Source organism: Notothenia rossii, assembly GCF_949606895.1.
Source record: "Notothenia rossii genome assembly, chromosome: 4".
Taxonomy (NCBI): Eukaryota; Metazoa; Chordata; class Actinopteri; order Perciformes; family Nototheniidae; genus Notothenia; species Notothenia rossii.
In genome coordinates, this window is record NC_136902.1 from 2,806,684 (window position 1) to 2,829,183 (window position 22,500).

At 45.0% G+C, this 22,500-nt stretch overlaps 2 protein-coding genes and 1 long non-coding RNA gene across 7 annotated transcripts in view; 1 reads left to right on the top strand and 2 right to left on the bottom strand.

Moving 5' to 3' along the window:
• Positions 1–20,340, top strand: part of LOC307035637 (uncharacterized protein) — a 23,252-nt gene extending 2,912 nt beyond the window's left edge. For 2 of the 5 annotated variants that reach the window (XM_079675239.1, XM_079675240.1), the window contains exons 4-7: positions 3,043–3,395; positions 3,977–4,066; positions 9,735–9,872; positions 19,518–20,340. In XM_079675239.1, coding sequence (XP_079531365.1) covers positions 3,043–3,395; positions 3,977–4,066; positions 9,735–9,872; positions 19,518–20,045 — 1,109 coding nt within the window. In that variant the 3' untranslated portion in view covers positions 20,046–20,340. Of the gene's footprint in view, positions 1–2,943; positions 3,396–3,976; positions 4,067–9,734; positions 9,873–19,517 lie in introns of all 5 variants that reach the window. The other 3 variants (XM_079675236.1, XM_079675237.1, XM_079675238.1) reach the window with 3 other exon arrangements.
• Positions 9,132–22,500, bottom strand: part of LOC307035691 — a 14,683-nt gene continuing 1,314 nt past the window's right edge. The window contains exon 2 of the long non-coding RNA XR_013807156.1: positions 9,132–9,899. This is a non-coding gene — a long non-coding RNA (uncharacterized lncRNA). The remainder of the gene's footprint in view (positions 9,900–22,500) is intronic.
• On the bottom strand, positions 10,945–15,661 carry LOC307035620 (uncharacterized protein). The gene is made up of 5 exons (XM_079675203.1): positions 14,493–15,661; positions 13,170–13,751; positions 12,918–13,061; positions 12,073–12,328; positions 10,945–11,946 (listed from the first exon to the last, which is right to left on the bottom strand). The coding sequence occupies exons 1-5, from the start codon at positions 15,240–15,242 to the stop codon at positions 11,285–11,287; spliced, it is 2,394 nt and encodes a 797-aa protein (XP_079531329.1). The 5' UTR covers positions 15,243–15,661; the 3' UTR covers positions 10,945–11,284.

The following is a 22,500-nucleotide window of genomic DNA, read 5'->3' on the forward strand; positions in this document are numbered from 1 at the left end:
TAATTGTATAGCTTCAATTTGAGTCAGAAAATAAGCAAACCTTTATTATACAGCAGGATAATCACAGCATACCTTCAAGGATTTCCCAATCTTAAATGCAATTTCAAGAAGTAAAAAACTAACTTTAGACTATAAAGGAACTACAGTACGGTCACATGACTTCACGTCACAACCGCTAAGCTAAAGGTGGCTAATGTTGGGCTATAAAGGAACTACAGCACGGTCACAGGACTTCAGGTCACCACCGCTAAGCTAAAGGTGGCTAATATTGGGCTATAAAGGAACTACAGCACGGTCACATGACTTCACGTCACAACCGCTAAGCTAAAGGTGGCTAATGTTGGGCTATAAAGGAACTACAGCACGGTCACAGGACTTCAGGTCACCACCGCTAAGCTAAAGGTGGCTAATGTTGGGCTATAAAGGAACTACAGCACGGTCACATGACTTCACGTCACCACCGCTAAGCTAAAGATGGCTAATGTTGGGCTATAAAGGAACTACAGCACGGTCACATGACTTCGTGTCACAACAGCTAAGCTAAAGGAGGCTAATGTCGGGCTATAAAGGAACTACAGCGCGGTCACAGGACTTCAGGTCACCACCGCTAAGCTAAAGGTGGCTAATGTTGGGCTATAAAGGAACTACAGCACGGTCACATGACTTCACGTCACCACCGCTAAGCTAAAGGTGGCTAATGTTGGGCTATAAAGGAACTACAGCATGGTCACATGACTTCACGTCACCACCGCTAAGCTAAAGGTTGCTAATGTTGGGCTATAAAGGAACTACAGCACGGTCACATGACTTCACGTCACCACCGCTAAGCTAAAGGTTGCTAATGTTGGGCTATAAAGGAACTACAGCACGGTCACATAACTTCACGTCACCACCGCTAAGCTAAAGGTGGCTAATGTTGGGCTATAAAGGAACTACAGCACAGTCACATGACTTCACGTCACCACCGCTAAGCTAAAGGTGGCTAATGTTGGGCTATAAAGGAACTACAGCATGGTCACATGACTTCACGTCACCACCGCTAAGCTAAAGGTGGCTAATGTTGGGCTATAAAGGAACTACAGCACGGTCACATGACTTCACGTCACCACCGCTAAGCTAAATGTTGGGCGTGATGACTTTTGGTCGTCTCATTAAGACACTTGTTAGCATGGGCGCGGGAAGGGGGGTGCTGAGGGCGCTGCAGCACCCCCTAGCGGCAGGCAGGGGGTGCGGAGCTCCCCTGTCTGAATTATTATTTGACGGTTATTGCTGCTCCTGCTGTGCATAATATGTGTAATATGGAGCCGATAAATTCCACATTGTTGGTAAAATGATATTTTGGCCTGCCCCGAATGTGTTTTCTGTAGCCCCGGACAATTCTACCTCAATAATATAATACACTAACTGTGCTTTACGTGAACCTCATCAAGACACTAGAGAGGACGACAGTACTGTAATTTCCCGTGTTCAGTGAATGCAACAGAGGCAAGACACCAGACCAATCAGAGAGTTGCATGGAAATAAAAGTGTGCTTGTGTCATTCAAGCTCGGCTCTGTGTGTGTGTGCGGAAATAGCGCATAAGTGTGTGTGAGAGAGAGAGGGAGAGAGAGAGAGAGAGAGAGGGGGAGAGAGAGAGAGAGAGAGGGACCGGTGCCAGCAGCAGGGACCGTGTTGTTAGCATCTGGTTAGCTAGCTGCAATAACGGACATACGGAGCTGTTTGTTCCACAACAAGCTGGAGGAGAGTCCTCTCCTCTCAGACTGAGAGACTCAGGTGAGCTAAAGGACTCTCTGAGTGTTTAGATAGTTAACTTTAGTTTAAGTTATCTCACTGGGTCTCAAACGGTTTGGTCACAAATTATTCAAAAGATTATTTCCGCGGCACACGGCATATGATCATTATAGTTATAAAAAAAATAACAGAATAAAGGAAAAACAGTTATGAAATACTATATGGTAGTAAAACAAGAATACAGTTTGAAAGGGGAGTGATTTGTAAAATATCCATAAAGAAAAAGAACATCTGCTTACAGTTGTGTTTCATCTGGGTGTTGAGAGATGTATCCATAGATCTCTTAATGTTGTTCTCAAAGTGCACCAGATTGATGCCAAAAAATCTTCCCGGGGGAGCATCCCCCCGGACCCCCTAGAGGAGGTGAGGTCAGCTCCCCACTCGTAAAAAATAGCACTTTACCCCTGCCTATATGCCGTGAGCTGATTATCGAGCCTTCATTGTAACAGTCGCGGGTTTACTGTGTGTTTGCGTGTGGGGAGTTTTCTTGTGCGTGCTCTATAGTGCCCGTAATAGTGTTCACTGGAGTCCAGCACCTCAGCACCCCCACTCAAAATACCTTCCCGCATCTCTGCTTGTTAGCAATCGCCATTAATAAGACATACAAATTCCCAGTAGGAAAAATACTAACGTATCTTATCGTAGTACAAACGTTAAAATCTTCCAGCTTTTGTTAATCATAGACCTTGTTTAGGGAATATAATTCCAAAAACCATTGACTTTAAGAAACAGAACAGGAAGCGCTGAAATGCTAAGTAATTTCTAGGTTTAAGGATTAATTTCTGCAGCTCCTGCTTTAGAGGAGTATTACAAATATTGTCTGACAGATGGACTTATGGACCTTTTTCACGGAATACTACTAAAAAAACATATGTTGGTATAGTTCTAGGCTTGTCAAATAGTTGTTCTGTAAAATTAGATATTAACGCCTACTGGTTCTACAGGTGGTTATGATCCACATAAATAACTTAAGTCAAAATCTATCCATCAAACATTTGGAAGAAATGTTCACGGAGGTAGCAGTTTTAAGTCTAAATCTAATCAAGTTAAACCTCTGTGAGGATAGTTCCGTCCCGTATCTGGCAACGCTGGGTCCTCAGTCTGGACCTTCTGCTGCTGCCCGGCAGGTCTAACTCTGGTTCGTTCTCAAGGCAGGCAGCTCCCCCAGATCCCCCCCGGGGCTGAGGACGGGGAGCACACTTACTCAGAGGTCGCTGCTCGTACTGACGATGCCCTGTACGCCATGGTAGGCAGGGCCGGGCAGACGGACACCCCGGCCCCCCCCGCTGTGCCCGCCAACACCCCGGCGCCTCCGGACCCCGACGGAGACGCTGAGGGAGGGATGCCCGACTCTGAGGTCATGCAGCCCGCTCCTCCTCCTCCTGAGACCGCTGAGTACGCCTGCGTCCGGAAGCTGAGGAAGGCGGACAAGGCGCCGCAGAAGAGAGACAGCGGGACGGACATGGCGGAGGCGCCGGTGCCTCAGCAGAGACACCCCCCCCCGTCTCACCCTGCTCCCCCCCCCCCTCACCCCACTCACCCCCACAGCACCAAGCTGCCCCGCAGGAACCAGGACGCCTTCAACGTGCCCGCATTCCCAAAGGTTGGTACACACACATAGTCAAATGTCAAAGTCAACTTCATTGTCATACTTTCAGTTTGTGTGTACGGACTCAGAGAGATCGAAAACATTTCTCAAGATATACGTAGCAGCCAGGTTTGAGCTTCAGTCTCAGGATCCATGTATCTGTGATCCTCTCCAGAATGGAAGTAGTCATCACATACAGAGCATCAACTAGTTCCTGAACAGTGTCCTTCACATGCTGATATCCAAGAGAGGGAGTTCCACAGTCCCAAGATGGAGGAATAGAAAGCAGTATTCAATGTTTACTTCAGATTAGCTCCACGTCAGAAATGATCATGCTTGTCATATGTCTCTCTCCATAGAGGCTGAATCATCATGTTAATCACATAGCTATCATATGCCTCAAACAGTCCTGATGCTCTTCTAGGTAATCACACATCCTGTCATGTTCACAGCTAGTTGGGATACCTTTGATATCATGTGACTCTCATGTTGGAAGAGGACATTCAGTATTTTCCAAAACATTTCACAGTGTTCAGATTCCATAAAGTGCTATACAAATGAAGGACAAGGTGCACTTACCAAAAACTTTTGTTTAGCGCTTTCAGCTGCATCTCATCTCCATGACAAGTGGGCAAACTCCATACGCCGATGAAGACCATGAGATGCAGTTGAAAGTGGAAAAGCTAGTAAGTGGACCTTATGTTAAGATTGTTTCAGTAAAGTAAATTGTCTCTGAGCTAAAGTTGGTTCTAACATTTGGCTATTTGTGTTAAAGTAACATTTCAACCTCCTTCTTATTGAAGGGGTCAGGATTGATGGTTTAATTGTTCTCTCAAAGTTGATCTTGTCCGACATCACGGTCACGATGTGGTCGGCTAGTCTCTTAAACAAATGCACATTAGTTTGATTTCGAAAATGCTAAACCAACCTAGAGAAACAATAAGAAACGTAGCTCAAAATGTGATAGCATGAAGCCAAATGAATAGAGCCAGTCTGGTTGCAGAGACTTCATGTGTTTCTGTAACTGATTTCATTTACACGTATGTTATTATTTACTTCACAACACTGTCTGTATGTAACCTGAATGGCACCAGATTCTCACACAACCTGGTCAGTATTGGAAAGAGGGAACGTTGCCACATGCTGTTGGTGACCTTGTGTTCGATGTCACTCGAAACAAAGGCAATAACAACCCATCTTGTTTGCGATCGGCCGGGACAGATGTCGTAACGTTCAGTTTCATGGGATGAAGGAGGTGAAGGAGTGTTTGCTGGAGGGGGAGATGAAAAGTTAACGGCTGATTTGGGTTTCTTGTGGTTCTCCAGAGGTCTGACAGGATCACACAAAGCAGATTTAAGACTTGAGGTGATGCCTTGTGACTCTACTGAAGAATTACTGGCTGTGTTGCTTTAGGTACAAGTGAGATATGAACACAACGATCCATTTGTTTGAAGGCGGAGTTAGTTCTTTAAAACGGCACACAAATCAGCCCATTCATGTTTTTGGAATCTGATCTTTGACATTCTTGGACCAATTTGTTGTTTGGTCCTCAATCAGACGCAGGTTTACGTTACTGGTCTGTGTTTCAAAGCATATCGAAATAAATCTTTGCCACAGAAGAACAAGGCCAGGTCCAGGAAATAAGCTAAAACATCATCCAACCTCTCCTGGCTACGATTACACACACACCTCCATATCAAAGCAGTTTGTAACAGTCAGAGCTCCACAAGAAGCTGAAACAAAATAAATCGTCCCTTTATCTCAATGTGCACATTATCATCTGCTCTCTACTGCAGATCAAGTAGCAAATGAAACGGTAAAAGCCGAGTTTGGTGCCCTCCATGTTTACGTTTGTACGACAGAGTGCCGTGTTTGACGTCTTTGTTGTTGTTCTTTGGTTCAGGACAGTGACCGGTTCAGACTGGAATCTTATATTGGCCACTATTAGCTTTGTCCGTTGTTCCCGCGTCCCAGGAGAGAAGCTTAAAATGTAAGAGACAATGGAGTCTCTGAGAAAGGTCAGATTGGTTACTTTAATTAAATAGCGTGGTAATGAATCAGACAGAAGGTAGTCGGGAGCACACAGCTGTGTTCTCGCGCTGGTTATGTATCCTCCGTTGGCTCCTCCTCACGTGCCGGTTGGCATGCAGGGGGACCTCCCACCTCGGTCTTCAATGTCCGTTATCGCGCATAACAGAGGTTTTAGACGTTGTACATTCATTACATAACTTCACACGCCTTTTCTCCTCATAGTCTCTTTCATGACTTTTTATTTAATGCATTTTAACGACGTTTTTGTTAAAGCCGGAAGTCAAGCTTACTGTTGGTACTTCGGAGATCACTTCCGGAATAGCTTTTCAAAATAAACTTAAACCACAGGTGAATGCTAACCGGAAATGTTTTCACAATAAAACAGTTATACAATTACTGTGTTTAAATTATATTACATCATTAAGCATTGATTTTAATTGATTGCACCACGTGTAAAAAATGATGAGCCCAATATCTAATCTGATCGGTCCAACATCTGCATTGAGTCTTATAGTGTGAAGATACCCAGTGTCTGAGTTCTCGGTCAAATGTTCGCCCTGATTGTCGGGGTTAGATTCATGTTTCCGGCTGCATTGACATGTCATGATTGATTCCGCTGTAGTTCTTTGTCAGTATCGTGTGTACCGCATTCATATGTTTTCCAGGTACAGTGGAGAGCGTCCCTGTCGAAGCTGCAGGTGATCTTCACGGTTGTAATTGTGCCAACGCTGCAGTTTTCTCTGCATTTATCTCCACTGTGCAGGTGATTTGTTAGCACCTACTTAGCAGTCTGGGCAGGGAGACGTGATCACGTGTCCGATAGTTATATATGTTGTCCTGCTCTCAGCGGTGTCCCGTCCTCCATATGTTCAAAGTCTGTCCTGTTTTTATAGTGGATGAACAGGCTGTGTGTGCCCCGTAGGAGACCAGCAGGTTACACTTTGTTCTGTGACCCGGGTTCAGTAACACGCACACAGTTCACAGACTAACACGTGTTGGCTGTCTGCTCTGTGGATGATGCAACATGTTGAAACTGAGCACATGCTTCCTCACAGCCTCACCTTCCAGGGAAAACCTCCTCCTCGCTGCATGGAAATCTAGCACGAGTGTAATGCTCACTCAGCATGTTTATTGATAACATTATGATTATTAATAATGTTCTATAACAACGTGCAATTACGATCTGCCACTACGTGTTTTTGCACGACTAAATACTGTTAATACTGTTAATATTTACATTAAAGGTCCCCTATTGTGCAAATTCCTCTTCTCCATGTCTCTTCTACATCAACATGTGTCCCCTCTTCTTCATGTCTCTTCTACATCAACATGTGTCCCCTCTTCTTCATGTCTCTTCTACATCATCATGTGTCCCCTCTTCTCTATGTCTCTTCTACATCAGCATGTGTCCCTTCTTCCTTATGTCTCTTCTACATCAACATGTGTCCCCTCTTCTCCATGTCTCTTCTACATCAACATGTGTCCCCTCTTCTCCATGTCTCTTCTACATCAACATGTGTCCCTTCTTCCTTATGTCTCTTCTACATCAACATGTGTCCCCTCTTCTCCATGTCTCTTCTACATCAACATGTGTCCCCTCTTCTCCATGTCTCTTCAACATCAACATGTGTCCCCGCTTCTCCATGTCTCTTCAACATCAACATGTGTCCCCTCTTCTCCATGTCTCTTCTCCATGTCTCTTCCACATCAACATGTGTCCCCTCTTCTCCATGTCTCTTCAACATCAACATGTGTCCCCTCTTCTCCATGTCTCTTCTACATCAACATGTGTCCCCTCTTCTTCATGTCTCTTCTACATCAACATGTGTCCCCTCTTCTCCATGTCTCTTCTACATCAACATGTGTCCCCTCTTCCTCATGTCTCTTCTACATCAACATGTGTCCCCTCTTCTTCATGTCTCTTCTACATCAACATGTGTCCCCTCTTCTCCATGTCTCTTCTACATCAACATGTGTCCCCTCTTCTTCATGTCTCTTCTACATCAATATGTGTCCCCTCTTCTCCATGTCTCTTCTACATCAATATGTGTCCCCTCTTCTCCATGTCTCTTCTACATCAACATGTGTCCCCTCTTCTCCATGTCTCTTCTACATCAACATGTGTCCCCTCTTCTCCATGTCTCTTCTACATCAACATGTGTCCCCTCTTCCTCATGTCTCTTCTACATCAACATGTGTCCCCTCTTCTCCATGTCTCTTCAACATCAACATGTGTCCCCTCTTCTTCATGTCTCTTCTACATCAACATGTGTCCCCTCTTCTTCATGTCTCTTCCACATCAACATGTGTCCCCTCTTCTCCATGTCTCTTCTACATCAACATGTGTCCCCTCTTCTTCATGTCTCTTCTACATCAACATGTGTCCCTTCTTCCTCATGTCTCTTCTACATCAACATGTGTCGCCTCTTCTCCATGTCTCTTCTACATCAACATGTGTCCCCTCTTCTCCATGTCTCTTCTACATCAACATGTGTCCCCTCTTCTTCATGTCTCTTCTACATCAACATGTGTCCCCTCTTCTTCATGTCTCTTCTACATCAACATGTGTCCCCTCTTCTCCATGTCTCTTCTACATCAACATGTGTCCCCTCTTCTTCATGTCTCTTCTACATCAACATGTGTCCCCTCTTCTCCATGTCTCTTCTACATCAGAATGTGTCCCCTCTTCCTCATGTCTCTTCTACATCAACATGTGTCGCCTCTTCTCCATGTCTCTTCTACATCAACATGTGTCCCCTCTTCTCCATGTCTCTTCTACATCAACATGTGTCCCCTCTTCTTCATGTCTCTTCTACATCAACATGTGTCCCCTCTTCCTCATGTCTCTTCTACATCAACATGTGTCCCCTCTTCTCCATGTCTCTTCAACATCAACATGTGTCCCCTCTTCTTCATGTCTCTTCCACATCAACATGTGTCCCCTCTTCTTCATGTCTCTTCTACATCAACATGTGTCCCCTCTTCTTCATGTCTCTTCCACATCAACATGTGTCCCCTCTTCTTCATGTCTCTTCTACATCAACATGTGTCCCCTCTTCTTCATGTCTCTTCTACATCAACATGTGTCCCCTCTTCTTCATGTCTCTTCTACATCAACATGTGTCCCCTCTTCTTCATGTCTCTTCTACATCAACATGTGTCCCCTCTTCTTCATGTCTCTTCTACATCAACATGTGTCCCCTCTTCTTCATGTCTCTTCCACATCAACATGTGTCCCCTCTTCTTCATGTCTCTTCTACATCAACATGTGTCCCCTCTTCTTCATGTCTCTTCTACATCAACATGTGTCCCCTCTTCTTCATGTCTCTTCTACATCAACATGTGTCCCCTCTTCTTCATGTCTCTTCTTCATCAACATGTGTCCCCTCTTCCTCATGTCTCTTCTACATCAACATGTGTCCCCTCTTCTCCATGTCTCTTCTACATCAACATGTGTCCCCTCTTCTTCATGTCTCTTCTTCATCAACATGTGTCCCCTCTTCCTCATGTCTCTCATTATTTTCATCTAAAGTAACAGACAGAGAATCAGCACTTTGGAAACAGGGCTGAAACAGAGGGGATTATGGGTAATGCTGCAATGATCTGTTTGGTGTTTCAGCCAATCAGAGACAGGCTCTGTATATATCTGAGAGCTGGGATATAGTGTACAGTTTTATTATTATGCTGCTGTGTTTATTTTAGTATTCGGGATAAATAAAGTCTTGTCTTATTTTTATTCGCATTTTAAGAAGATATTCACAAAGCATGCATAACAGAATAAACACACCTCAGTACATAGATTAAATACATAACAGATGACAAATCAGAAAAGACACAATAACATAATAGTATTAATAACATTACAAATAAAAGAATGAATACATTATGAATACTCAGGTACACATTCATTATATTCACTATATTGTTCTATACTGACCCATTCCTCCCACCTTTCCTCAAAGATATGCATTTGGTTTCTAATCTAGTTGTTTCCTCCGTTACATAGATTTCATTTACTAAGTTCTTCCATTGTGAGTTTACTGAGTTATTCTCTTTTAGACAATTCCTTGTCATTTGTTTGATGATCTCTTTTCTAATGACCAGAAATAGATAGGAATCTTTTTGTATCTCCTCTGGTGTTTCCCCGGTAATAGGGAGAATGGGTTTTTGTTGAGAGAACAAGATATTGGACATTTCTCTGCATGTTTACAGAGGCTCATTTGTCTGTTATGAATCCCATCTGGTCTGTTCTTTAAAATGCACGTTGTTTATTCCCAAGTCCTGGTGACCGTGTGACGAGCTGTGCCCTGATTCTGTTGACAGGAGGTGATGTTTATGGGCAACGGAGAGCAGTACATCTGGAAGCCTCCGGAGGAAGAGGAGATGCTCATGCACCAAAATAAGGCCCTGGGACCGCTGGCTGCTCACACGGTGGAGAATATCCAGCCGTCTGCTGCTGTGGTGAGTCTGAGCATCAACACGCTTTATCTGTTAAAGGGACAGTACACCTCAAAATCACACTGAATGTATTACCGTGTGTAAGCCACTTGTTATTATTATTATGCGTCGCTTTCTTCTCCATTAGGACTCAGATGTTGCACTTTTCCTTGTTCATGTGTTGTTTGGTTTCTTTCCGTTAAGTGGGAATTTTTTTGTACGTTTTTGTGTTTCTCTTATTTTCCTACGATACTGTTATGTGTGGCTGTGAATAAGAACATATAGTTACCTTGGTTGCTGATTGGCTAATGGTTACACAAGACAAAAAATCGTTATGACATCATAAAAATCACCTGAATCTCCTCCTAGACACCAGTGAGTTCTTTGTAGCCAAATCTCTCTCAGAGGGGCGTGGGGAGGGGCTCCTTATTTTCATCTAAAGTAACAGACAGAGAATCAGCACTTTGGAAACAGGGCTGAAACAGAGGGGATTATGGGTAATCAGGGTATCTGCAGGATTCATAGAGATGAATTTACTACCTTTTACTACCTTTTTTACTACCTCCACAATATTTTTTACTACCAACACGACATCAAGCAGCAGCCCTTTTTGGACTACTAATTATAAGGTATTAGTGTGACACTGTCACACCCGTCATACATATCAGGTACACTAATGTTTAATTGTGATCATTAAGTATTGTCATTGTCAATTGTGTTTTTTTTTGTAGTGTTGAGTTGACCCTTAGCCCTAATAAAGTGAGTAATAACCTTGACACTTCTTAAACACATATCACTTAACAACCATAAATATTAATAATAAAGTGTCACATCACACACACTTACTCACAAACACGCATTCTCTCACACACACACACACACACACACACACACACACACACACACACACACACACACACACACACACACACACACACACACACACACACACACACACACACACACACACACACACACACACACACACACACACACACACACACACACACACACACACACACACACACACACACACACACACACACACACAGGTGCGTATTAATAATGCGTATTAATGAAAAAAATTGAAAATCAATCAAATAAATAACTTTAATGAACAATATGCTCTGAGGACTACAGCTTTCAAAGATCTGCTTCAATATAACATTCACCATATTTAAACACAATAACGTGTGTGAGGAGTGCATGTATGCACATGTCTGTGGGTGCGCCTTTGTATGGATGTTGTTGTTGTTGCAATCTACATTGTATCTAAGTGAATCATTTAAAACAATAACTGTAGGGGTGTACGTGTGTGTGTGTGTTTGTGTGTGCGTGTGCCTGCATTCGTCTGTGGGTGTGCCTGTGTGCAGTTGTTGCAATCTACATTGTATCTAAGAGAAACATTTAAAACAATAACTGTGAGGGGTGTACAGTCACAGAAGTCTCAGTTGTGAGGACTTATCTTCAATTATTTTCTCCAATTTGCAGAGCTCTTCTTTTTTTTCTTTCTGCCTTCTGCGAAGGGTATTGGACTTGATTATCAGTTCAGCCATTTTGGACCCAGCCTTTCCCTCAGCCTGCTCGGCCAACTTGTCCGCGTCCTTTTCCAGTGAGTGACAAACACGGCGAAGTACCTCTTCCTGTCTTCTGAGGTCCAGAAGCTCCTCCCCCACTGCCTTCCTCCTCAGAGCATGGGCAGCACTCTCTCTCTTTTTCTTTTCACTGTCAAGGTACAGTCTGTACTGGGATCTAGCTGATGAGGCAGAGGCAAGGAGCTCCTTTGTGAGGGGCACTTTCAAAACACCACCACAACTGTTGATCCTGTCACAAACTAGTCTCAGTGATTCCAGTGTGCGGTCATGGAGATTGCATGTCTCCACCTCTTTGTTCACTGAAAATCCTCTTTCCACAGTGGCTTGGCCATGGGAAAGAAGGAGGAGACTCTGGCAAAACTGCAGCAAGTCAGGGTAAGGCCTGCTGAGGGTTGTGTAGAAGAACACATCAAGGCGGTCCTTCAGTGGCTTGAAAGCCAGGAAACGTTCATCCCGTCCTTCCACAGAGGTCAACGATTCGAACTGTTGAATGATAACATCACCTACAATATTGACAAAAACATAATCATTAATGACATTTAAGTACATTTCAAAGTAGAACACCCTTAGAACATGGCCTTCATTTGAATGACCTTCCCTGTCCCTAGACATACTGTATTTTTTCTTACCAGCTGGAATGCCACCTGTCAATCTCTTTCCCTGAAGGAATGTCTGCACTACACTCTTCATTTGCTTGATGCACCACTCCGGTTCTTGGTGGATTTGTGTGGGATCAAGGCATGCAATGTGCCTAACCATTGGAACCTTTAGGGGGGATTTGTCTTGCAATTTCATGACAACCTTAACAAGGCACTGCAAACATTCTTTCCTGAAGGTTAGCAGAGAGAGCTCCCCTATCTTGCCTCCTGGTTTGCTCTGAAGGGCCTAACAAATAGAGAACATTAATGTTCATACAAGGATATTTATTTGTCACATATATAGAGATACTTGTGTAAAACCTGTGGGGAAAAGATGTTGGTTGTCTGCTCTCTGGGTGTGTGTGTGTGTGTGTGTGTGTGTGTGTGTGTGTGTGTGTGTGTGGGTGTGGGTGTGGGTGTGGGTGTGTGTGTGTGGGTGGGTGGGTGGGGGAGTGATGGGATATGTGAGTATAGTTCACGATGAGTTCAGGATGCATAAACATTCACTGCTATGATTGGAAATTAAACTATGACAAGTTACACATTTAAAACAATCCTAACAATTTAACCAGAGTGAGAAAGAGGTTTGGTATATCCTCATGGCTGTGGTTCAGTTTAAGCCTCAATGCCAAAGGCCTGGTGGTGAAGACCACTGAAGTTTGAAAGATAACCATTAACAACCACACAATTACGATAGCTATATTGCTTACCACAGAGGTGGTTAAATAATGCCCAATGTTACTCATTCATTTTCTACCCTAATAGTTCGAAGTAACTATTTATTTGTGCCGACAGCACATTTCATGTATGACATTGAAAGTATCTGCAGTAATTACCTTGATGGCAGATTCAGCACCCAGGCCGATGTCCACATTTTTCAGAGCCACCCAGTTCTTCTCCTCAGACACCTGGATTGTGATAAGTTGCAGTGGGCTTCGGTCCTGTATAAGTTCCCTTTTAACAAATCGCCGCAGTAAAGCCTTAAAAGAACAACAAAAACTGTTAGCAATCAAGTCACACCTGTCAACTGATACAGTTTAATCACATTCAACTAAAGACAGTTACTCTACAGGAATTACATTTCTTACCATCAGGAGTTCTTTCAGATCTTTAGCAAAAAAGGGCAGCACAGGCTCGTCGGTCTGATATTTGGTCAGGAAGGGGTTGAAGCTTCGTGCAACTGACAAGAAGAACTGGAGCTTTGGAATTATCAAATTATCATCCCGTGCTGCCAAAATGATATCATATGACGCCGTGTTTGGGTTTGTCACCTTTTTCTTCTGAACAGCATCAACATATGTTAAAAGCACAGGCCAAATGTCGACAGCTCTCTCAGCCACAGGGACATTTTCCACCCATCTGTGGCCACAGAAAGATCGGGGAAAGGTAGAAGATCCTGTGGTGGCGGTGTAATCTTCTCTACGGGCAGGAACATTGTGGAAGATGTAGTGCATAGCTCGCAACAGTTTGTCTACCTGCCATGTTGCGAATCCTGCCTTCATGGCATTGTGGAGGGTGTGCAAGCCACAACTGCCAACACTGATGAGTTGTGCATCCCCATGAAGCTCTGAATGTTCGTTCTGAAGGAGCTTCAGCAGCTTGAAGTTGACATTTGGGCCATCCATACTGACAGACAGCAGGTGTCTCAAGTTGAGTTGTGCAACACATTCCTGTGAATTGTCACAAAAAACAAAGTTTATTGAAAATTTTAATCTGTCCTGTGGTTTTTGGTTATTCATAAAATAGACAATAGATAGACAGTAAATACAGTGCCAGTAAGTATAAGTCAAACGTGTTTCCCCCTTTGTAGTACCAGTATGCATCTTTCAGAAATATTAACCAAATCCTTCATCAAAATGTGACCCTGCAAGGCGAAACCAGTCGCTTTGGTAAAATGTACAAAACTAAGTTATTGTTCTCATATGAACGGCCATAAACTAAGCTTTCCAACGATATGTATATTGAGGCTATTGCTAGAACAATCGTTAAGATAACTGTATCCAAAGTGGCATGGTTCTCCTGTCATGATAATGCTAGAAGAGGAGAAAATCACCTTTTTAAGCGGCGTTGACAAATGGTATGACTGCTAATGTGTTGCATCTTCACCGGGCTTAACAGTCAAAACGTATGTTTTTCCGTGATTTGTCCACGATATGAAATGATATGTAGACTGTATACTGTCAAATTATGCGAAAACATGAAATTCAACATTTTAACCCGGATGTTTGTTTACCGTGGATTTTCTCAAAATAGCATTGAGCGCAAAGCGACTGATATCGCCTTGCAGGGTCACAAAACACACCCGACACACACGTCGTGTAGGCTAAAGCTTAGGCTAACTATGACATAAACATTTTCAAATGGGCATATAACGACAATAAGAAAGAACAAACAAGAAAATATCAACTCACTTTAATGCTTTGCAGCAAGTCTTCAGCCCTTGCATGTCCAAGAAACTGTGACCCAAAATATGAAGACGTCACGCGGTCATCTCTCCAGAACCGAACGTGAATATCCATTTGCTTCTTCTTGGCGGACTGGTTCAGAGACTCGTCAAACATGACAACATATGGCCCAGAAGCATTGATGCTATTTATAAGAAGCTTCTTAAAATGTGGAGCAATGCCAAATCCAAGGATATACGATGTCTTATCTTTGCCACAAACAAAACTTTTGGCTATGTCGGAGTCAGTGAACATGTTTTCGAACAATTCCCCAATGCCCTCATTCGAATTGAATGAATGATGGTTAGCTGCTGTGTTCAGGCACCAGAGAACCTCAGCCCTGAGGGCTGATGTTTGTGGCGGTAACGTCTGCTGTTTGGCTATCGCAGCCGTGGTGGTGCTGGTGGCACTGGTTTGCTGCCGAGGTGGTGCGACTGTTGCTGATAAGTTGGCATGATCTGCCGCGATCTGTGTGGTGCTGCTGCTAGCATCGCAAAACAACGAAATCGGCAGCTGTCCCCCCCTCACCCGAAGCCGCTGCTGGTGTATAGCCGATCCACTGTGGGACTTGATAGCAGTAATGCCGTTCCAGGTAACATTTATAGTTTTTTTGCAGACACTGCAAAATGCTTCACGGTCATTTCCTATGACGGGTTTAAGCCAGTCTTTATATAAGGGGTCATCAACCCATAATTGCGAAAACTTGCACTTCCCCATTTCACACTAAATTTGCTCGAATTTGCTAACATCAGAAAAAGTAGACTGCAACTGTGGCAAAAGGCGGCTCTGCTAACGTCAATTGTTGGAAAAAGGCGGAAAATGTTGTAAGCGTCGCTGATAGGCTATGAAGTCCACACAGGTTACCTCTACGTCATTGCTATCAACTACGCCTCACTCAGGTCCTGTTAGCACCGTATATATTTTTAAACTACGTAGGCTAGATGAAATTCAAACATGCAGACACAAATAATAAGCAAACAATGGAAACTCATTATATATTGAGGCAGAGTTTTAAAAAAATTACTACCAAGTCAAATTGCGTTTGTTACCTTTTACTACCTTTCAAGGGCCTTAATTTGGGTAGATTCTTTTTACTACCTTTTACTACCTTTTACTACCGCGCGGACACCCTGGTAATGCTGCAATGATCTGCTTGGTGTTTCAGCCAATCAGAGACAGCCTCTGTATATATCTGAGACCTGTACTATATTGATGAAAAGAGTATAAGAGGAGACCTTTAGCTCTTATTAATAATATTAATGAGTATTCCCAAATGTCCGTCCTTGTCTTTCCTACAGTGGGTGTTCTCAGTGAGTTTCTATTTCATCCTTTCTGACCGCCAGAGGCAGTGCTTAGCACTGGATATCTTCTGTCTCGTGCATGCGCAGGTCGAGTATTTATGTCAACAAAGTCACATGTGACCTCGCATGACCCCGGAAAGCATAAGTTCTGATGTTGTCAACGAGTTCAGTCCTTTTTCATCTTCTCGCTGCGCAGGCTACTACTCTGAGAGCAGAAGCCAGGCAAAGCTATCGAGATTTGATCATTCAAGCTCATCGCTATCTGTAGCCTTATGATCACGTCTGTTGGAGCTGAGGGTTAAACGCAACTTGCCCTCCGAAGGCTGCGACGAGCTGTCCCTCCCAAGGGAGAGAACCGCGGTCTTCACCGTTCGGACTCTCAGGAGCCCCGGACCGACGGACGCTCCTCCTCCTCCTCCTCCTCCTCCTCCTCCTCCTCCCCAACAGGAAGGACCTCCCCTCAGCTGGAGGGTCGGATGTGACATCCCGACCCCTGCCGCCTTCAGCTGTGGGTCTTGCCACTGGAGGGCCCGACCCGCTGCTGAGCGACTGCATAGAGCAGGCATCCTCAAAGTCCGGACTCCGGTCCGGATCCGGACCGAACCACAACTGTCTCTGGACTCTGAGCAAATTATACTTTTCATATGTGTTATCTGCGAGACATCGCCACAACGCAACGAGTCAAAATGTTCCGCTATGTCCACTGCAAACAGCGCTCTGCATGTCCGACTGTTCCACTGTCTGTGTGTGTCTGTCAACGCATTGGTCCAATCACATTCAGCATCCCGTCAGTGTTTTTTTCCCCCACCAACAGTCTGCGAATCCGAGGCACAGTAGGGCGGGTCTTCGCGGAATGCGGGTGCAAAAAATGCGTGTTTAAAAAAAGTCAGAGCGAGAGTTAACAGCTCATCTAGTTGCATCTGTACTGTAGTAGTAGCCTAGTTTCACCTACTGGGGTGGCATGGGGGGGCAACTGCTACCCTCAAAATAGCCACCCCAGTTGGCAGCTTTGTTTTGAAAGAAAAGTTGTGGCTCATCGGACATTTATGAGAGAAAGTCTCTAATGTCCGAGTGCAAGTGAATGCAGCACAAGACGCACGTCTTGTAGCCCCTCCCCCGGCCCTGGCGCGAGCGTGGAAATATGATTGGCGGCGATTTCATTTGAACGGTACGGCGCAAAACGAGAAGCATTCAGATCCAAGTACTGAAGGAATGAGGTGCGGTCTGCAATGACAGAGAAGAGCCTGTCAGTGTGGCTGAACTCAGCATTGAATCAAAACGCACTAAAGCTTTGGATCTTAATACGTTTGAGAGGCGTTTTGCTGAACAACATGGTAATCGCGGCATTCAGCTGTAATAGACATGTCAACTTGATGCTCTGCTCACGGATGAGCATACAAAACTGTTAAGAAGATGACCTGACGTGTGTAAATATCTTTTTTCTTTGTGGGGGTCTGCCCCCAAAAAACTGTTTTAAGTCCTGAGAAAGTCAAATCAGACGGTGTGTAAAACTACACTGCCCAGCCAAAAGAAAGTAACCACTTTGATTGAACTAGGCCAGTAGGTAAGGGCTTTCCACTGGATCATAACTGAAGTATAAAATAATGCATGACTGAAGTGATGGAGACCATGTTTGAAGGCAAACAATAAGAGGAAATAACAGGTCAAATCAAGCAAATCCCCCTCTCAGATTCCACAGCAACCAGAAGAACAGAAACACTGGCTGGTGATTTGATTAATCAGCTTTGTGATGGAATACAAATGCACAGTGCATTTCCTTAGCTGTGGATGAGTCCACTGACAATGCTCAGTTGCTGGGTTAGTGAGTTTTTATGATGAGGCAAAGGGGGAGTTTGTTGAAGATGTGTTGGGCCTGACGAACCTCAGTGGACACACAAGGGGGAAGACATTTATAAAGCACTAATGGGAATGCTGAATGAAAGAGGGTGCAGCTGCCTTTATTCATAACTGCAGCTCTTACACTGCGACCCTGAGGGATCAAGCACAGACACAATAACAATCAAAACTGCTGCATAAAGATTATTTTTGTTTTTGCAACCTTGTGTTAAGAATCTTGTTGTAATTGTTTAAAAGTTTGAATGACCGTAATAAACGGACCTTTGTCTTATTGAAAAAAAAATGTTGGACCTTTAAGATTTGTATTTCAGTACCCCTGGCATAGAGCCTGTCAAGAGGACTATTCTCAATGCCAGGGCACCGTCTGCTCATATACAGTACGCAAACAGGTGGAAACTATTTTCTGACTGGTGCCAATGGCGAAACGAGGACCCAGTGCATCGCTCGGTGCCTACTATCTTTGAGTTCCTGCGGTCCCTCCTGGATGACGGCCGGTGTCCCGCTACCGTCAGGGTGTATGTGGCTGCTACCTCATCTCAACATGCAAGGGTTGACAACAACACAGTGGGGAGCCACAGGCTGGTATCCCTCTTCTTAAGGGGAGCCCTGAGGCTGCGCCCCCCGAACGTCCTAATGCTGCGTTCACACTGGACGCAATGCGAATATTCACTTCGCTCTAAACACTCGAGTTTCACCGCGGCTGCCAGCTGTGTTTACTCGCATCATTCAACCAAGACGCGCTGAACATCAACAAACAAAACAAAATGAACATATTTTACCGTGAATAAATTGTAATACACGTTTCTAAATGATGCCGAAGTAACAACATACTGATAAGAGTTAGGGAAGTTAAGTTAAACCCTAAGTTAGTAAAAACCATGAATTAATGCTTTGACAAGTCTGCAGACAGACGGCAGGCGAAAACCTTAAATTGCTTTTTTTCTGAGTGGAGATTGAACGTCAGTGACGGCAGGCTGAGATCCTCACCGCTGATTGTCTTCCGCGAGAAAGCGTCAGGTGAATTTGACGCTCGCGTTTGACGCGGCCCCATTCAATCGCCTCAATCGCGTGATTCGCGCCGCGTCCACCGCTTCATGCTCGCCGTCGGAGCGAATTTGCTTCTGTTCGCGTCTCTGCATTGACTTTACATGTAATCACGCCGCCCCCAAACATCCTCATCCTTACGCTTGGCGTCCGATGTGAACGCAGCGTAAGGACTCCTACATGGGACCGGCCCTTGGTGCTGGACGCCCTATGCTCGCCTCCCTTTGAAGCCTTGCCACAGCAGAGCTTGTAAGTGAGCTGCAGGCCTTCGTCCGTGAACAGCTCGTGTCTGAGGTGGAACAGGTGTCACTTTGTGGCCGAACACAGCGTTCCTCCCTAAGGTTTGACCCCCCCATCAGGAGGGGGGGAGGAGAGGTCATAACTCTTATGCCATTGGGTGTGGTCCTCCTGCAGAGTCCACCTAGTCCATCCCTATAAGGTGGGTACTGGGTTTCCTTGTTACTCTGTTGATATAAGTCATCCTCTGGCGGTCAGTAAGGATGAAATAGAACGAAAGTTACGAATGAAGCTACGGTTCTATGAATCCTGGATGACCGCCAGAGTTCTTAGTCACTCGGAATCCCGTGTTCCCGCGACAATATTCCATAGGACTGAACTCATTCACAACAACGGAACTTATGCTTTCCGGGATCATGCGAGGTCACACGTGACTTGTTGACATAAATACTCGTCCTGCGCGTGCGCGAGACAGAAGGTATCCAGTGCCTCTGGCGCTCATCCAGGATTCATAAAACCGTAGTTTCATACGTAACTTTCATTTTCTTCTCAGGTGGCGGAGATGTACTCGAAGGTGTGTAAACCTGGGAAGAAGAAGCGAGCGGTGCCGGGGTCTCCTCCAGGAAACCCTGGCTTCCGGACCCTGGGTCGGGGGGACCGGGACAGGGATCGGGACGGCGGGTTCAGTGTTGTTGTGAAGCCGCAGACGTGGGCCCTGCCGGAGGGTCGGATCGGGGCGCTGGACGACCACTGCTACGAGTCCATCGGCACGGAGGAGTGCGACCTGGCCTACGAGAACCTGGACGCGGCCTGGAAGAGAGAGAGGCCGCCCAACACCTGCGCCACCCTGAGACCACGGAGGAAGAAGTCCCAGCAGCCTTTGCAGCAGCAGCAGCCGCCACCTCCCCCGCCCACGCAGCAGCAGCCCCCCCCCCACCTGCAGCAAGCCAAAGCCCTGCTGCTGCCGGGGGAGAACCTGTACGAGAGCATCGGGGACCTGAAGCAGGGCTCGAACACCTCCAGCACCACCACCATCTTCACCTTCAACGACGGCATGGAGATGTACGTGACGGGGCTGTGAGACCCTCATCAGGCTCTAAAGACCCTCCATCAGGATCTGAGACCCTCCATCAGGCTCTGAGACCCTCCATCAGAACCTGAGACCCTCCTGAGACCCTCCATCAGGATCTGAGGCCCTCCATCAGGTTCTTAAGACACTCCATCAAGACCTGAGACCCTCCATCAGGATCTGAGACCCTCCATCGGGCTCTGAGACCCTCCATCAGAACCTGAGACCCTCCATCAGGCTCTGAGACCCTCCATCAGAACCTGAGACCCTCCTGAGACCCTCCATCAGGATCTGAGGCCCTCCATCAGGCTCTGAGACCCTCCATCAGGTTCTGAGACCCTCCATCAGGCTCTAAGACCCTCTATCAGGATCTGAGACCCTCTATCAGGATCTGAGACCCCCCATCAGGACCTGAGACCCTCCATGCCCCCCAACACATACTGTTTACATTCAGTCATAACGTCCCCGTCCCCCCCACACAAACATGTGGATCTGTTATGACCCGGGCTCCCCTGTATAAACCTTACATCGAATCCAAAGGTAGTGAACACTAAATGAGCACAAGACCCCGCAGAGCGATCTGTGGGGAACAGTAGCACTTCTATTTTACGGAGACATATGTGCTAAGCACAATTAAATAAAAAGCCTAAATTCTTCCTCAATTATAGCGGGTAAAAAGGTCCGAGCAGGACTGTTATTGCGGGAAAAGGCACAGCATTGTGGGAAATCTTTTGGTAGCACTTATCATGAGCAGGCCTTCCCCGTAGAGTCAAGATGTGAATTGAAATGATATATAAGGAATGAATTACTAATCAAAAATACTTGAAAGCTCAGGGACCAAGAGAAACAATTATGAGAGTATTATTATAAGTAAATAAATTGCACACATTTTGCATTCCTCCTAAAAAGCTTCAACTCATTTAAGACCATCATCATGTTTGGAAAAGCGACCGGATACTTCCCTCCGTCATGTGGGGCTGGGCGATGTCGGGAAATCTGATACCGTGATATGTTTGACCAAATACCGATAATGTGACGATATCGTACTACGGTGGGTTCACTAAATATTTACTCAATGAGATTTTCTCAACAGATAATTAGCAGTAATGTGCATTTAATGACTAAGAAAGTAAAGACAAATAATGGAAGAGCGGTCTGGTGATTCGAATAACTCCAAATAATAGCCGCGTTCACACCGCAGTACTTTTCCCACTTTAGTTCCGATATAGTTCCGAAATGTCGCGTTCACACCAAAAAGAGCTGGAACTAAAATGAGTTCATGAGAACCTTTTTACCCCCTTTTCCGTCCCTGCTAGAGAGCAGGGACTCTCATGCGGCTCTCTTGTGAGAAAAGAGCTATATTCCTGATTGGCTGGGCGGATTGCAAACCACGCCCCGTAAAACTCAAAAAAAGTGTTGTGAAACCACCATTTTATTATCCTCGCATTAGCATTATTAGCATTAGCCCAGCGCAGAAACGCAGAGAGACTAACTTATGGCAACACAAAATAAAACATGGGAGCGGTGGAGATGAGGAGGTGTCGGCGTTCTGGAGATTTACTCGGAACTCCCCAACTCCGGGGACTTCCGGCCGGGAATTTTGGGCGGCAGTATACGCCGTGAAGTTGTTTGCGGCCTGCCAGTAAACCCAAAGCAGAAGAAGAAGAAGTGACGTCAGCGGCTTCATTTGCCTAATCCACCCCCAGGGACTTATTCCGGTGTGAACGTGATCTGTACTTAGTTCATCAGAACTAAAGAGTTCTGATGAACTCATGAACCTTTGTGGGAAAAGTACTGCGGTGTGAAAGCGCCCATTGAATCTGAAAAGATGTCTGTCCTTCAAACGGCTTAATACCAACGTTTAGATTGTCTAATTAATGTTAAAAACCTATTTACAAAATTTGCAAATCGACCCTTTTGGCTTTTAAACGTAACACTCTGCTTTATGGATCACGCAAATCCACTTTCACGTTAGAAGTATTTTTAATCATTATGCGCTCACAGGCCGTTTAACACCCACTATAATGTCTAAGCTTAGAAAAAGCTTAGAAAAAGAAATCAGTATCTAAAATCTCAGACGATATCTCGCCTCATATCACGATATTGGTATATTATGGGATGTATTGCCCGGCCCTACTTCACGTTTAGTTTGACCGGACACGGACTGAACACTGTCTCCACTGCCGTCTGTAAATTAAGTGTTTTACTTTGTTGATCCTGTTTCTGCACTTTGCCTGCTACAAGTTGCATGCTAGAAAAAAAAAAATCACCAAAAAAATCAAGCACTGTCACGTGGTTCCTCTATATGAATGTTCTTTATTTTAAATTGTCGTTGGTTGTTTTTTTTATTTTTAAAAGTGTGTTGCTTTATTTCTCTGTAGAGCACAAAGCCAGTTAGATTAAAGACGTCCGGGACTCTGAGGGGAGAGTTGACTTTCTCTCGCCTCACACACCGAGAGGAAACTCA